Source organism: Pinus tabuliformis, chromosome J, assembly GCF_031772625.1.
Source record: "Pinus tabuliformis cultivar Carrire ecotype Pingquan chromosome J, CPIR1, whole genome shotgun sequence".
Classification (NCBI taxonomy): domain Eukaryota; kingdom Viridiplantae; phylum Streptophyta; class Pinopsida; order Pinales; family Pinaceae; genus Pinus; species Pinus tabuliformis.
Genome location: NC_142295.1, coordinates 1,305,470,143 through 1,305,487,855, shown reverse-complemented (window position 1 = coordinate 1,305,487,855; position 17,713 = coordinate 1,305,470,143). Strand labels below are relative to the sequence as shown.

Genomic DNA, 17,713 nt, shown 5'->3' with positions numbered 1-17,713 from the left:
TATTTGTCTTGATAAGCTTGCATCATTTGCTTTAAAGTATAAATGCTTGAAGGTCACTTTTCTTTTATTTCTTTGAACATTGGATGGAGCTAACTTTCGGAGCCTCCTTGATCAAGAAACCAAGTTATTACTCATCATCATGCTTGACTCCATATCCCCAAGTTAATTAGGCACTGAGCCCTAAAAAGGGTGGTCATCTCCTTCACCTTTTACCGCTTTTTCCTAAGTTTGGCCCTCAAAGGTCACCTAAGGCATCAATTTCCTAGGAATTGACCCAAGGAAAAACATCCACTTGGCCCCGTGTGCTCCCACTTCTCAATAAAGGTTACTTGTCAAGGACCCTCTAGGAATCCAAGTTTCCCTAGGATTATAGGATTGAGAACCTCGCCTATAAGCATATTCCTTCTCCCTCAACCCTCCAATCCTCACCCCTTACCCCTGGAGGAACAAGTCCCTTGCTTAAAGAGCAAGCAAGTTCCATTCTTCACTCCATCCCTAGGAAAGGGTTTCCAAGGTCACTACCCATTTATCCATTGACATATACTTTACAAGTGATCCCTACACTACCGAGACTCCTCCCATTTGTGAAAGTCTGTAAAGAGCAGGGAGACTTAGCTATGGTGACAGTGGGCTAAGCCTCCACCGTTGGGCTTGACCTAGCAGTTGCCCTCTTAGGAACCCCTTTAGGTCCCCTGCTGGTTTGAGTGGTAACATGGCCCAATATAATATTTTAAAAATATAAATTAATATTAACAAATAAATATAAAAATGAAACAAAAGCAATGCAATATGCATGATATGCATGGCAAGGAGGCTAAATATTCTACATTTTTGTCCTTCACCAATTTCCCATCACCAAAATTTGTCTAAGCCATCTTTGCCAAAATTGCAATTTTAAATATGATGACATCAGTGTTTTGAATGCAAAAATGGATTTCACACCCTCAAGTAACCCCACTAAAACCAATTGCAACTTTGAAATAGATGTTTTTGAATGCAAAAGTGAATTCAGCACCCTCAAATATCCACACAAACTAATTGTGCAATGTTATAATCGAATTTACCTTCTCATTATTTTTTGCAACAAGATAAAGGTTAAGTTGTAACACATTTATAATATGGTAATGTGTAACAGCTATGCCTATAAAACCGAAATATAAAACAAAATTAAATCCTTTATATAAAAAGAAAATTTAGAAGAATATAAAGCCTTCATTAATATCTACACACACCAACATAAATTAATTTCAAATTAAGCTCCATGGGCTGGTATGAGTGGTTGAGTGCTTTGTACTTCATGAATATTGTTTAAGTGTCAACCCCCCAAGATAGCTGCACTTGTTGTGTACCTTAGTGTCCCTACCAATTCAGATGTCATAATTGGCATGAGAGTGGTTTACACTAGGTAACATCTGCAAAAAGCAATGCGTCCAAGGATTTCCCTGCCAAGGTTTTCATTGGGAAAAAAATCAATTTCTACACTTTTAAACACTAAAAGATGTGTATCTCAATCTCTTTTTGATCTCCCCCCATCTTAATAGATCCAAGGTTAAGATGGATTTTATGGCTTTGGAACATCTCTAATCATAAAAAAGCAATGTAGTCAAGAATTGAGATCACCATCTCATAATTTTGGAGGAACAAACCTCAAGGTTGCAACCTTGCCTTGTGAGGATTCTCGAGCATGTTTGAGTCGGTTAAAACTTGAGGTATTTTGCAAAATCTCATGATAATAATAATCAATGGTTTAGACCAACTAATAGATGAAATGGCTTCTTGACCCGAATCTGGTAATACAAATTTTAATAAGATTATGATTTCTTATTGTTTAAAATGCATATTTTAAATGCATAAATGAATTAAGCACCCTCAAAAACCTCTAAGGCACTCTATCTCTGTATATTAAACAACTTAAACTTGTGATTTTTAAAAATCTCTAATAGATTCTGAACAAAATTAAACAGAAAATGTATTCGGAGAAGGGTCATTTCATTTATCAATTAGACTACGCCATATTTGATATGGTGTTTGACATGCTATTACACTTGTTTCACCCTCTTATTTAAAGATTCCATGGTTCCTGTTTCTAGTATAGAATTAAAAAAGGAACAACTTCCTTACTAGATTATTTTCATGAGTGATGCTTAGGGCTTCAACATAACTCCATGCTTATTAAGCATGTGATCTCACTGTGGCTTGGCAAGTCCACACCAGACAGCATAAGAATTTAAATAAACAGTGTTACAAATGGCGATTCTGCAAGATCCTAAATATTTTTAGCTGGCCAAATTAACTTCAATGATCAATCATCGTGATCCAATTCATTTTCAGCTTTTAGCTACATTGACTTGACAACTCTAAAGTTGCAGCCAAATTGCAGTAGATTCAACTGATGTCTCTTAACATACATCCGCAGTTTTAAAACCATCACAGTTTGAACCAGAACAGATCAAACTAACTGGTTGGATAACTACAGGGTCAAACCAGCCACCAAATCAGACTGATGCACTGGTTTGGTATCAAACTGGTGCACTGGTCAAACCAAACTTGACCCTAACAATGTTGGCAATCAATAAATAATGTTAAATTTTTGAAGTAAAAGTTGACATTAGGTCAACTTTTACTTAAAATTTTTAATATTAACATTAATTGTTTCAGGTTGTTTGAGAGTTGTTCCAACTTTATCAGAACATTTATGGATAAAGTAGAATTTCATATCCCACTCAAAATACAGAGACTTCTCAATTTTCATGATTATAGGATTGGTAAGATTGCAACATTTCACGAATTATATCATGTATGAGTATGAGATCAGCATTTAAACAAGAGAACAAAGCCCTTTAGGTACCTTGATGTTGGTGGCATTGGTTGTTAACTCCTTTTATGTTGGCAGTATTGATTGTTAATTATTTTATGTCGCTGGTATTGATTGTCGAACTCCTCTATCATGGCCTAAGCAAAAATGTACCCTTCACTCCAACCAAAATAGTTGGTTAGGCATGTTAAGTTTTTTCTACTATATCACAAGGTCGAGGAGACTAACCATTCACTCAAACCAAAATCATTGGTTATGCATGTTAAGCATTTTTCTACCATATTATAAGGTTGAAAATCGGAGTCTCGAGACTCTAAGCCAGATGGTGCTTATGTAGCTTCTACAAATTATCCCATTTCTAGTAGTGGTGATAAGTTTGACTAGTGATCATGTGATCATTGATTTGTAGTACGCCAGTGTTCCAATGGCGTGTAGCATGGTTTTTGAACTTTAGAGGCCAGTTAGAGTGTCATCAATTAAGTATTTTTCACTGATATATATTGCACTGAGTGTCATTTTGATATATTCACCCTTACATAGTATATAAATTAGCACCGTTTGAATATATCATCTTTAATGGTTTGGAATCATGATTTGGAATCTTAAAAAAGATTTTTTCATTAAAAATTAATTATTTTATGTTTTTTTTTTAAAGAACCAGTTAATTGAATCCAGTTTAATTTCCAGTTTGATAGGTGGCCAGTTTGTAGACTGGTCCTGGATTTTAAAGGAAAAGAAATTATTTTCCATTTCCTTTTAGAGAACAAATCTGGTCAAACCACTTGACTTCACCAATCACAGAAATGAGCCTCGCAAATTTATGAATAAACTGCAATTAAAGATGAAAGAAAAGTGAACACTAGACTCAAGTTCAAACCCCACTGGGCATAGAGCCCTGGTAATCAAATCATGAGCAGAGTTTGACTCTGATATGCAGCATTCATTCTAAAAATGAAAGAAAATGAACCCAAAAGAAGTCAACATGTTATATGAACGATGCCATTCAGCAAAATGGACTCAACTATAAACCGAGCTTGACCAACTGAATATATAATATTATATATCGAAGTAACATGTCTACCATGAGGATGCCGATAAATATATGTATGCTCCAATATTGTGTACAGCTAGGGTTCAAATATAACAGAATAATTTAACCGGATCTGTTCATCAAAATTGAAAAAAAAATCAAATGTATGCAACTATGCATCTTGACAATAAATACTAACGAGTTCCTGGAAAACTCTGCTAGACAAAGAGTCAAATGAATTTTAAGGAATACAGATCGAAGATTTATACAAAAAGAAATAAATGAATATAAATATAATTAAGGAATAAAAAAGGATAATCTCCTTATGACAGGGTCTATGGGGAAACTTGTTCTTCTATAAATTACACCATTTACAGCAATTATTACAAAGCATGCACCATATACCCTTCTTTAACAAACTCAGGATTCCCATCTTGCTTTCTCGAGGTAGACTACTTTCATATCATATGCGTTTGCTCCCCATTCATGAGATTGTCATTATCTCCTACATGTTTCAACATATGCTTATACCCACCAAACCTTCTGTGGAAAAAGTACGGTCTTATTCATCCAACTCTCCAATGGTTCCACATACACCAATCTCTTATCTTCTAGTGGGAAAATTGTCCGGTGAATCATCATCATCCTGTAAGTCGGCACCTGATGTATCTTGTACCTGGGCTGCATACTGCAAATTCCAGAGCACATCTTCCACTGAAGGACGAGATGCTGGATCTTTTGAAAGACATTTACAAGTGATTTCTATCACTGTTGCCAGGGATTCATCAACACTAGTACTTAAAATAATAGGATCAACAATCTGCCTTCTATTTTCCTCATCGGTAATGAAGTTCAACTGCAAAGTAACATCAGTGTATTCTATAAGAAATATAGTGATGCACTTGGTCTCATAAACAGATCTATACTGTTAGCTGAATAGCAATATCACCTAAATCGTATTAAGCATATCTGAATAAAAATCGTATTAAACATTAAGACGAGTATACTGATCAAATACACACAATCCATGTAACGACTATTAACATTAAACATTAAGACTATTAACATTGTTCCTGCATGTAAGCAATGAGATACAAGTAACGTTTACAAATCTTCGTTTTACATTATAGTTTTTCCTGGAGAACCATGTCAAAAGCAGAAAAACATATAAGAAAGCCAACATGGAGGGTCCTATGGTGTTGTAATTAAGTTCAGCTACAACTGCAAATTGGCGGTGTATTAACAGAAAAGCAGGGTAACGTAAGTGCTAGGCTGATGCCAGAGTGAGTCAGCGGTGTTTTATAACAACAGAATTATTCTGGAGGTAATTATGGATTTTGTTATGTCTTGTTTGAGGCTTTCAATGGTGCTTGTCAGCTTGGTGTCTCCCTGTTGAAAGAAATGGCAAGACTATTGAACAAATTGTTGGACTCATGTGAGAAGTTCAACAGTCAGAACTTCCATCTCTGGAGGCAATGCATTATTGTAATCTTCCAGTGCAGGGGATTGTCAAAGTGTGGTCACTAGCAAGGGACCAGAGAGACCCCAATAATGTAGATCAACAGGAAGAATTTGATGTCAAAATTAGAGAAGCACTGATGCTGATAAGTTGTCATTCACAAGAGTCACAGATGTAGAATCAGAGGATATCTTCACAATTTGGTCCACGCTGTCCAAGATGCACAAGACTTTGGATAAAAGTCGGATTTTTTCCTCAAAAATCTGTTCTTTCCAATGAAAATGGTGGGTGATTCAATTCCATAATGCTTGCTAAAAATGAAAGGCATCTGAGATCAACTGTTTGCAATAAGCCGAAAGTGGTGGAGGAAGGTATTGTTGTGTTTAAAAATATTTGCCTCCCCCTTTTGAGAAATTTGTTGAAAACTTGACTTACGCTAATCAATTGACATCACAATTGAGAAGCTATGTAGTGAGTTATTGCAGGAGGTCCAGTAGAAAGAGCGATTCAGGAGAACTGGAGCATCCAATATGCAACAACGATAGAGAAAAATGAGATATAGAGCAAGAGGGAAATGATAATTGCAATGGCAAGCCTTCTGGTTCACAAAATCAGTGAAAAATATAAATGTTGAGTGGGACTAACTGTTAAGAACACGGGTTATGAACATGTGTTTCCTCCTTGGAGGTTAGAGGTTCAAATCAAGAGTGGGGGTAGGGTATGTACACCTCCATAGACTGAGCAGTTGAATCTCTGCACAGCTGGGGTCTCTTGTCCCATGAACAGGGGAGTCTCATACATCAATTTAGTGTTTACCTAGGCTGTGACATTAAAATAATATTATTGTTGTGATTAATTTGGTCATATAAAAAAAATCATAGGAAAAGGTTGTGGGATAACTAGTACAACCATGGGCAGTCACAAAAGCATCAGGCCAATCTTGTTAAACATGAAGATGAAGAGTTCTCTGCTTTTGTTGCATCTCAAGCAGGAGGTAAAACGACTCTTATTTAAAGATATATTTTCATGTTGATCTGTCTCTTTTACACCTAATAGGGATTCATGCAACAGATTGGTTCTTTGGTCCCAGAACTTCAATGCATATTGTTGGAAAATGCAATGTGGCAACTTATTAATTCAAATTTTCCTTACCCGTAATACTTGGTTGTGAACTTTATTATTCTTCTTGTGTATCTTGCATCTTCTTCATCAAACAAATATCAAAAGCAAAATAATAAAGAAAGTGGGCACAGAAATTAGGCTCCAAGCAAGGGAAAAACCCCTCCAAAGGGAAATCCCAGAAACTCTTCTCTTCTTATAGAATCTGCTTCAAATGAGACAACAAAGACCCAAACCCTAGACCAAGTCCTCCTCCAAGTACCAAGTCAGCCCTTCCAAGAGAACCAGCTTCTAGCTACAACTTCAACCACAGCTTCTCCGCTGCAATTTCGCCCTTGTAGCTGCTGCAGAAACCCTAATCTAGCTTCTTCAAGAGTTCTTCAATGAGCAAGACAGATCCTTCCAAAGTCAACGAGGTCAAGATAGGGTATTCTCTCCTCCAGCAACAAGTTCCTACACTTCACTCTCCTGCGATTCGGACCTGCAGTTTCGGCCTTCTTTGTAGCTGCAGAAACCCTATAGACTTTCACATGTGTGAGAGAGATTAGCCCAAAAACAAGATTTTCTTCCTTCTTTTCTCCTCCTAGACCTTCACTCTTCTTTTTCGTCTGCTTCCCAGCTACAGATCGAACTTCTTTTTCTTGAGATCGAACTTCTTGATGAGTAAGTGCCAAATGAGGTCCAATTGCTACTTTATATAGCCTTTCCAAGGGGGACCGAATTCCCTCCTTACGCTGACTTGTACTTTGGAGGTTTCCCAGACTTTATAGACTCAAAATAATTTCTTTTACAAGATATATTTTGCCCGGAAGGGTCTTATAAACACGATGTTGACCTTCTTGACTCGTGAAAATAAATGCTACGACTTAACAAACCCTAGAAGCGTGAAGAACATGCTTTTACCTAGAAGAACATCAATAAAGAGCATGAAAACCATGCTTTAATAATAAGAACTAATTCTTTTATTCTTTTGTTTGTTGCATAAGATACATATTGAAATGAGTACAACAACAATTATTTCTATGTTGCAGGAAACGCGGTACATAGGTCCGTTTCCGTACGGAAACTGGTACGAAATGCGGAAACGCGTTTGGTACGGCCGTGAAACCGTACGACCCACGTTTCCTCATTAACTTGTGTTTTTTTTAATTTATTTTTAGGGTATGGTAGTGACTTCTAGTTGTTTCTAGATGCGTGTCTAAAGTTATAAAAGTGAATTTTTGCCCTAGTGTTGATATGCAGTTCATCAGGAAGTTTGAGGCATATGCAGTTCATGGTAATGTTAAATTCTTAAAGTAAAAGTAATATTCTCCTTTATTTTTCATTTTCATCCTTTTACTTAAATTTCTAACATTACCATGAAATGACTCAGGATGTTTGAGAGTGGTTTCGCCCTCATTGGATTTCATATGGAGAAAGTAGAATTTTAGATCTCACTCAAAATCCAGCAAACTTATCTGTTTTTCAGGATTGGGGGGATTGCAATGTTTCCATTGGATTTTATCATGTACTAGGGTATGGAACTTGTATTTAATCAAGAGAACCAAGCCCTCTATGCAAGGGAAATTCCCAATAATCAAGATCATGTAGGGTACTAGGGTATGAAACTTGTATTTAATCAAAAGCACTAAGGTCGTTCGACTATGTAGGAGGAGACTCTCAATACAACAGTGGTCCTTCTAAAGAATGGGATGTGGATGCAGAAAATCCTGATTTGGATCTCTCTCTTGCAGCCTTATAGTCTTTATTGTACTTGTAGCCTCATATATTAATATAAATAAAGGCTGATTTTGAGATTTGGATATATAATAAAGGTTGCTTTTGGATATTCCGATATTTTTATTTTCATTATGTGATCATTCATGAGTAAATGTGATGTAAATTAAATCTTAATGTTTAAGTGTAATAAATTATAATGTATCATTTATGCTTTATGATTGCACACACACACACACACATATATATATATATATATATATATATATATATATATATATATATATATATATATCGTGTTTCCCCGTTTCCAAAATTTGGGGAGGTCGCGTTTCTTATCGCTTCCCATTTCTGAAACTCGTACCCGTTTCCCCGTTTCGTGCAACCTAGAATTATTGAGACCAAAACTAGTTACATTTCCACAACATATAACTACGATAATTTAGTGGTTTGATTAGTTTGTTAAAGACCGAACCAAAGTCAAAAACAGTAAGTGCGTGATGGGAGGGAGAGATTTAGTAAGGGCGTGGTAATGTTCAGGACAAGATGACAAGTAGGACCCTCACATTTAAAAATGTGTTATACATATTCCTGTTTCAAATAAAAATATGTTCTCAAATAGTGAAATTAGAAAGCAAAATCCATTTTTTGATGTGAATTTTTGGGGAGAGATGCAAATAATTGATAAAAGGAGCAATAAGAATATTTGATCATATATAAAAGAGCAAGAGCAGTAAAGCCTTGCAGATAATCAAGTGGCAAAATCGCATGCAGTAACAATTTATAGCATTTGAGGTATGGACATTTGATTTTTCAATACCTTTTCTTACAAAGCACATGTGGGCAATTGGGTAACATTGATACTTCTAATTGAAAACAACCAAGCAAGTTGTAGTTTTCGATCGCTTGAAATAGGGATACTTTCTCAATCAAGGATAAGCTTGTTGTAGATCTCGATCCCTTGAAATAGGGATAGTTTCTCCATCAAGGATAAGCTTGCAAGAGGTGGGGTATGGCACAGCTAATGCCTCAGTAGAGTGGTGATTGGGATGCCAAATATAAAAGCAGAACAAAGAACTCTATGAAGCATGCCTACTAAGAAAACAACACATGCCCTTTGATGAGGAGAAGGCTCGCAGAGCCAAAGCCATTTTGGATCTCATCCATGGATATTTGCAGTCTTGTAACGACAACTTAAATGGCTAGTGCAAAATATTATACACTGCTTGATGACTTTTACAGGAAATGTGGATTTATTTTCTCAAGAAATTAATAAGAAAATAAAAATTAAATTAAATTAAATAAAAAAAAAAAAAAATTAAAAATCCACTGCTTTTGTTGAGTTCAAAGACTTTAAGAAAATTCGAGAGAAAGAGTATGATCAAAGTACCAAGGCGCTATGAGAGTATGAACTGATAATCGAAGTGAATTCAAATCTAACAAGTTTGTAGATTTGTGTAAGCAAGAAGCAAATTCAAAGACAATTTTTCGCTCCATATATTACCCAAGAAATTGGAGTTGAGATGAGAAATGTTAGAAGCATAAGCTAATTGCAGAAGACACAGAAGTGCATGAGAAGTAATAAATATTTTTTATTAATGCATGAATGATGAGTGATGATACAATACCTTCGTGGTAGTTGCCTATATAGGCATTGATTGGCCATGAAGGTGAATAGTCATGTCTTTTGACTATTACCTTCTCATAATTAATAATGTTTTTAATTATTAATTAATTAATTTAATAATTATTTTATTATTATTATTATTATTATTTCCCTTGCATCATTTTGTTCGTAACAAGAAATCACACAATCATGGAGAGGCCACAATGTATGTTGCGGTGTGGGACAGGGACAAATACATATTGGGCATGTTAACGACGAATTTTCCCATGCATGTTCAATGCTAATGATCCAACACATTCGTGAGCACATCTATTGGTTCCAGAAGTTTAAGATCATACCAAGATCTATTTCCAAAAAAGTTCAAACTGACATGGGAGAGACCCTATCCAATGCTTTTGCATGACAGTACAGTTCAAATTTTAAGAGGTGTCTCATGCATAAACACGTAACACTTGTAACATGGATCGGGGGGAGGTTACTTCAAAAGGGTACCTTCCAAAATTAGATTTTCTATTTTGAAAAGTTACTACTTGTAGAAACATATTATTTTTAGCAACACATCGCAATTTTGAGTAACCATCTAGTGGTTTTCCAAAAGTGTGTTTTTTGACTTTTTGGATCATCAGCTATTTTGGAAAATTCTTGTTCAAAAAAAAAATTATTCATGAAAACTATTTTTGTTTCTTGATACCTTTTTCAGAGTATGAGTTTTCTTTTTAGACATTTTAGTCTTAGAAAGTGTTATACATGGATGAGGTTGTGCAGTGACAGAGAAAAAAACCCAAATTTTTCAAGTGATTCGAGAAAGAGAAAAATTAGGTCAACATTAGGGCATCATGTCCAAAAATAGCAACAGCATGATGAGTGAGTTGTACATGGCAATGTGGAAAAAGTCGAAGTCGGGATTAAATCGGAAAGGGTCCAAAAATTGAAAAACTCATTAAAGTCTAGAGTTTTTTGAAGTAGGCAAAATTAAAAAATACAAAAATATTCATTTTTTTTTATTTTTTTTAGCATCTAAAGTATCCACAACGTCAAATAAATGCATTTCCACATAAACATGTAAAGAAAACTAATATATAATATGCTATGAAACCGGATTCATTGTTTGAGGGCCACGTGTCCAAATCCGGCGAATCGGATTTGATTCAACCTAATTCGTGTCTAGATTTCGTGACATGTCATGTCCGAATGGGACACGATCGAATCTGGATCATGTCCCGTTCGAACACAACGTGTCACGAAATCCAGACACGAATTAGGTTGAATAGAATCTGATTCGCCGGATTTGGACACGTGGCCCTCAAACAACAAATCCGGTTTCAAAGCATATTATATATTAGTTTTCTTTACATGTTTATGTGGAAATGCATTTATTTGATGTTGTGAATACTTTAACTGCTAAAAAAAAATAAAAAATGAATATTTTTGTATTTTTTTAATTTTGCTGACTTTTTAAAAAAACTACAGACTTTAATAAGTTTTTCAATTTTTGGAACCTTTGCCGATTTAATCCTGACTTCAACTTTTTCCACATTGCCATGTACAACTCACTCATCATGTTGTTGCTATTTTTGGACATGATGCCCTAATGTTGACCTAATTTTGCTCTTTCTCGAATCACTTGAAAATTTTGGGTTTTTTTTCTCCATCACTGTCACGAAATCTGGACACGAACCCAGCAAACCGGGACCTGCGCGGCCATAAAAGGGCAAAAATGCTTATGTTTTGTATCATTTTGTGTCATTCCTTTTGCAAGAGGTGAGCTGTGGGTTTGTTGTTAGGAGTTTGGAGCAAGGAACCAAGGGTTTGGAGCGTTTTCAAGGAGATTCAAGCAACAGTTAAGTGCATTTCCTCTCTATTTTTTTGCATTTGTATTATAGCAATTTGTATAAGCATTTCTTTTACAAATTTGTGCATGTTTTGTTTTTTTTTTTTTTTACAATATTCATGGCTCAATCAAGGGCAGCAAGTAGGGGGCAAAGGAAGGGGAAGAATGTCCCCATTGGAGATGCCCCTCTCCCCCAATTTCATCAGAGTCTGTTGCAAGTAATGTTCAGGGAAGACTTCCTCCTAAAGGTAACATTGAGAAATATCCTTTGTGGAAATATGTCACAAGAGAGGATGGGCCAAGCAGCAAGGGGAAGGGAGGAGGCAATGTGAATTGGAGATGCAACTTTTGCCACAATACTTTCACAAGCACATATTTTTTGTGAAAGGCCATTTGTTGGCTTTACCATGTTGTGGAGTTGGAGCTTGTACACAAGTTCCTTGACAAAAGAGGAAAGAAATGGAAAAAGAGTTCATTGTTGGTATGGCAAATGTGGCTGCAAAATAATAATAAAAAAAAACCAAGAATGATGACCCCCTTCCATTTTTGAGGAAAGGCACCAACAAATTTCCATTTGAGAGTTCTATTGGGAGACAAGCAGCGAAAAGAAAGGCAATTTCACTTGGTCCAACGGACAAGATTTTTCAAAAAGAGAAACGAGAAGAGCTTAATCTCCCCATTGCCTTTTTTCTATCAAAACTTCATATCCTTTAATGTTGCATGCTCACCTCTATTTATTGAGATGTGCCGAGCTCTAATGCACGTGTCTCCATCATGGTATGTGCCCACTAGTTCAAAGAAGCTTAGAACCACATTGTTGGAAAAGGCAAAAAAAGAGGTGAAAAAAATGCTTGAGTGATCTGGATTTAAACAGGAATGCAACAAAATATAGAAATACCCATATACACAGAGATGCAACGGAAATAATACTTCATTTCATTAATGTAAATACTTAAATATGCTTACAAACAGAAATGGAAATAAACTAGCTAGGGCGATAGTAGCTTATCTCTGAGAAGAGATGTGGCGGCTACATGCCTCTGAACTGTGTTACAATGAGGCTCGAAGGCTTATTTATTGTTGAGAAACAATGAAAAACCCTAAACATCCAAAAACCTAACCCTAGGAGATGAAATGCCACACTGTGGGTTCCGTTTGGGTAAATTGGTACATCAACTTCCCGGGGTCGTAACTTTGGCATACAATCTTCGTTTGACGCGCACAATATCTCGTTAGAAATATCTACCCAAGAACTACAACTTTTGAGTGAGAAACATCAGTCTACGACCCATCTTGCTCCTGGTTTTCCCAAAAAACATCATTTAGGGCCTCAAAACAGCGCCGAAAGTAAAGGTCCCAAAAAACTGCCAAAAATAGTAAATTGTGCTACAATTAAGGACACTGAAAAATGGAAAGAGACAGTTGTGGGGATCCAAGTGGGCTAGGTGGGTGGCCACCAACTTCCACCTGGATCATTCCTCCCCCCTTAGGAAGCAATGGTCCCCATTACGTTGAGTTCCTCCATGAGATGAAGAAACTTTTGCTGAACTTGGTCCCTGTGAGTTGTTCTGCAATCTCTTATATGTCCAGTAATGGTGGGAAGCATGGTTGAGGGCAGTCCACATCGAACATTCGATGCAAGCCAAGGAATGGGTAAATGTTGTGCTCCAAAGCATTATTTCCCACAGCCTTGGTAATGGTGTAAGGACCATATCGGAGTGGTCTGGGTTTCCGATGGGCTCTTGTAAGGCATTCTTTCTGCAAATGTAACCAGACTTTGTCGCCCACCTGAAACTTGCGTGGCACCCGATGTTGATCATGTTGCTGCTTGTACTTGGCATTTCCCAGAATGGAGCGGCGATATATCAACCCATTGGGTAGAGGTGCTCCGGGAGTCAGATCGAACGAATGCTTGACCTGACAGTGCAATGATACCCGTGTGGGTGAGGAGAAGATGTTCCTGTATTCTTTCATGACTGTATCCCTTTGCTGCTACTGTTGCGTGGAGGAACCCTTCGCGAGAGTCATGGATGTGGCGACAATCTTCCCCTTACTTTGGGAGTGAACCAGACAGAAAATGAATTTCGTAGTCTGGGAGATGAGCTTGCTGCATTTCTTAGCAGTGATCAAAGAGGTGGCAGTAGGTGGGGCTACCTCCGGTATCCTGTATAATGAATTACCGAAAGAAATAATAACAATGTGAGGCCTTGACTCATACACAACATGTCGCCTCCATAAGTATGGTTGGCCTAATAGTACATCACAAACATCACAAGGTGCAACATGACACAATACCTGATCTGTGAAGGGCTTGATGCTGTAGGGAAGGCGGCATTGCTGGCGGACTAGGAGATCTCGTCCTTGGTGAAGCCACCCGATACTGTACTACTGCGAGTGTGGTGTAGTCGGTAGGCCCAACTGTTTCACGACCTCTGCTGAAATGAGGTTCTTTTGGCTGCCACTATCGACAATGAATTGCAGTGGCGAACCCTTCACCCACATCTGTGAGTGGAAAAGACGCTCCCCCTCCTCTGGATCTTCGGGCTCATTCTTCTGGACCTTGGCGGTGGCAACAGTGGCGCTGGGCTCCGCATTAATGATTTGCTTTCCTTTGTCATTTCCCTTGTCGGGTTCTGACTCAGGGTCGGAACATGCATCTGATTCTGAAGCCTTCAACTCAGCCACCAGCGACTGCTTGGTCCGACACTCACTTGTGTTATGAGTGGGGCTCTTATGGAACTCACACCACTTCACGATGTCCTTCCTTGACTTCATGGTGTTGTTCTTTTCTTGCAACGTCGACGGGTTGTCTTGGGTCACCCCACCTTGGCTTTGTCCTTTGTTCTTCGGATTCGCAGATCCAAAGTCTGCTTCTTTTGTTTAAACTTTTGCTCGATCTTGACAGCATATCGATATGTCGTGCCAAGTGAGGAGATGTTCAAAAACTTCATCTCGTCCTGGATGTACCTATGTAGGCAACGGCGGTATTTGAGTAGCAAATGCAGCTCAAAATCCTTGATACCCAACTTTGTGCGAAGGGTATGAAAAATATTTGTGAACTCCGACACATCTTGGTCCCTTCCTTGTCGCAGGGTGGTCCACTTTATGTATTTATCCTCGTAGCTTTTAACAAGGTAGCACTGCTCCTTGATGGCATCCCAGAATGAATTCCAAGTGGGTGCGGCTGAAAATAGTGAGCCCATACATTCATCCTTCTACTCGTAGTAGGTTTCCCACCAGTCCTTGACGTGGTGGGCTGCTTTGAGAAGAGCGAAAGTAATCTTTTCCCGGTTGGAAAAATCATGAACAGAAAAATACCCTTCTAGCAGATTTAGCCATTTATTTACATGATATATGCATCTATCTGGCCTTCGAATATGGGGATTTCAAAGTTAACTTGTACCTTAAAGGGTGTGGCGTTTCCGGAGTAGCTGTTGGACGTAGATGTGTTGCCCATGGGTAGCCGCTAAAGGAGTTGGGCAAAGTTTTCCATCATCGCATTCCTCTTTCACTGGAGGGCTTCTTCGAGCAAGATTTTGATAAAATCTCTTGCCCCCTCGTTTTTCTTTTCATCCGCCATGGGAGACCATCAGGATTTGCGAGGCTATTCTTGCAAAGGTTCGACTAGTTCAAGCCCTAGCTCCTTGTATCCCGACCTCATTGGGGACATGCAAAGAAAAACAGCAAAAGAGAAGACCGCCTCTGATACCACTAATCCGGATTTAAACAGGAACGCAACAAAACACAAAAATACCCATATACACAGAGATGCAGCGGAAATAATACTTCATTTCATTACTGTAAAATACTGAAATATGCTTACAAACAGAAATAGAAATAAACCAGCTAGGGCGATGGTAGCTTATCTCTGAGAAGAAATGTGGCGGCTACATGCCTCTGAAATGTGTTACAATGAGGCTCGAAGGCGTATTTATTGTTGAGAAACAATGGAAAACCCCAAACATCCAAAAGCCTAACCCTAGGAGATGAAACACCAAACTGTGGGCCCCGTTTGAGTAAATTGGTACATCAACTTCCCGAGGTCGTAACTTTGGCATACAATCTCTGTTTGACGCGCACAATACCTCATTAGAAAGATCTACCCGAGGACTACAACTTTTGAGTGAGCAAGATCGATGTTGCTCCCGATTTTCCCAAAAAACGTCGTTTAGGGCCTCAAAATGGCTCCGAAAGTTCAGGACCCGAAAAACTGCCAAAAATAGTAGATTGTGCTCCAATTAAGAAAATTGAAAAACTGAAAGAGACAGTTGTGGGGGTCCAAGTGGGCTAGTTGGGTGGCCACCAACATCCACCTAGATCATTGAGCCTATTAAAACATCATGGCCAACATCTGGGGTTCGCATTGTTTCTGATGGATGGACAGATCCAGCACGACACCCACTCATCAACTTCATGGTGTCTTCCTTGAATGGTCCAGTTTTCTTGAAAGCAGTGGATACACTTGGAGAATACAAGGATGCACAATATATGGGTGAGTTGTTTATTAAAGTTATTGAAGATGTAGGTGTTGATTCTTGTGTGCAAATCATTACAAATAATGCACCTGTTTGCAAGGTTGTTGGCATGATTGTGGAAGCTAAATATCCACAAGTGTTTTGGACACCTTGCATTGTCCATTCATTGAACTTAGCACTGAAATCCATTGCTTCTAATGTGCTTTGGATTGGTAACATTATTGAGGATGCACGGCATATCCGTAACTTTGTACAAAATCATACAAATGCCCTCACTATCTACAAGGAGTACAACAATCTATCATTGTTGAAGATTGCGAATACACGGTTTGCCTCTTCATTCATCATGTTGAAGAGGTTGAGGGAAATCAAGACCGCTCTTGGGGCTATGGTTATTTCAGAGTTTTGGTCTTTTTCGAGAAAGACAGATCAACTAGCCTCTAAAAGAGTGAAGAACACAGTGCTAGATGATGCTTGGTGGGAGAGGGTAGATCTAATTATTCAGATCATGGACCCTATCATTTCTTTGCTTTGATTTGCAGATACAGACAAACCCATCCCAGGAGAGGTTTATGAGGGATGGGATTCCATGATTGAGTCTATGAGGATCATTATTCTATAGAGTTAGTGCCCCGAGTATGCCCCATCACTAGAGGCCCTTTGTGGTACTATACAAGATATTCTTGTCAGCAGATGGGACAAGAATTGCACACCTTTACATTGTTTGACTCACTCATTGAACCCAAAATACTACAGCCATGAGTGGCTGAATGGTGGACCTTCCCACAGATTCCCTCCTCACATGGATGGTGAAATCTCACAGGGGAGGAAAGATGCATTCAAGCGGGTTTTTCAGAATAGAGCATTGCTTGATGAGGTGGAGGATGCCTTTGCAAAGTTTTCCACTGGCACTGGTCGATTTGCAGGGTATGATGTAATTATAGACAGGGGACTAAGAAGCCCTATTCTTGGTGGGAAAATCATGGGGCAACAAGCCCTCCTCTATAGCAGTTAGCCATGAGGCTCCTCTCTCAGGTGACTTCATCCTCTTGTTGCGAAAGGAATTGGAGCACATATGGGAATTTGTATAGTGTTAAGAAGAGCAGGCTTGAGCAATCCAAGGCTAAGACAATTGTGTATGTGTACACCAACCTTCGTCTTATTTACGGGCAGAGGGAAGAGTGGTTGAAGGGAAAGACAAAGATGTGGGATGTCTTTCTTGATGATATGGGTCTGGATAGCAGTGTTGAGTTGGCATTGGCCAACATGGATCTCAATGATCCAGTGCTAGAGCCTATTAGATTTGATGATGGTGATATTGTAGAGGGGTCATCCTCCACATTAGCAGATGCAGAGATGACTATGGATACCAGGGAGGAGGATGCAGAGGAGAGCAGTGGTGACCATGATGATGAGGAGAGTGACGCTGATTCTAATGATGACTATGAGGATTGATGACTCATGAGTCATGGGCTACCCGTTGCCTTGAGGCTTGTAAACCTGTAGTTGTTTTGTATTTTCTATTTCTATTTGCCATTGGCATTGCACTACCTATGTAACAATTTTGATTTTGATGACTTCATGAGAAAACTACAGCTGTCAGTGTCTTTATCTGTTAATCTGAGGTATGTTCTATGCTTA

The 17,713-nt window shown here is 38.3% G+C and overlaps 1 protein-coding gene across 2 annotated transcripts in view; it reads right to left on the bottom strand.

The window, feature by feature from the left end:
• Positions 1–3,849: 3,849 nt before the first annotated feature.
• The window catches only part of LOC149232060 (Leucine-rich repeat protein kinase family protein), a 125,694-nt gene continuing 111,830 nt past the window's right edge, over positions 3,850–17,713 (bottom strand). For both annotated transcript variants that reach the window (XM_089379343.1, XM_089379344.1), the window contains one exon: positions 3,850–4,701. In XM_089379343.1, the coding sequence (XP_089235469.1) occupies positions 4,450–4,701 (252 nt within the window). In that variant the 3' untranslated portion in view covers positions 3,850–4,449. The remainder of the gene's footprint in view (positions 4,702–17,713) is intronic.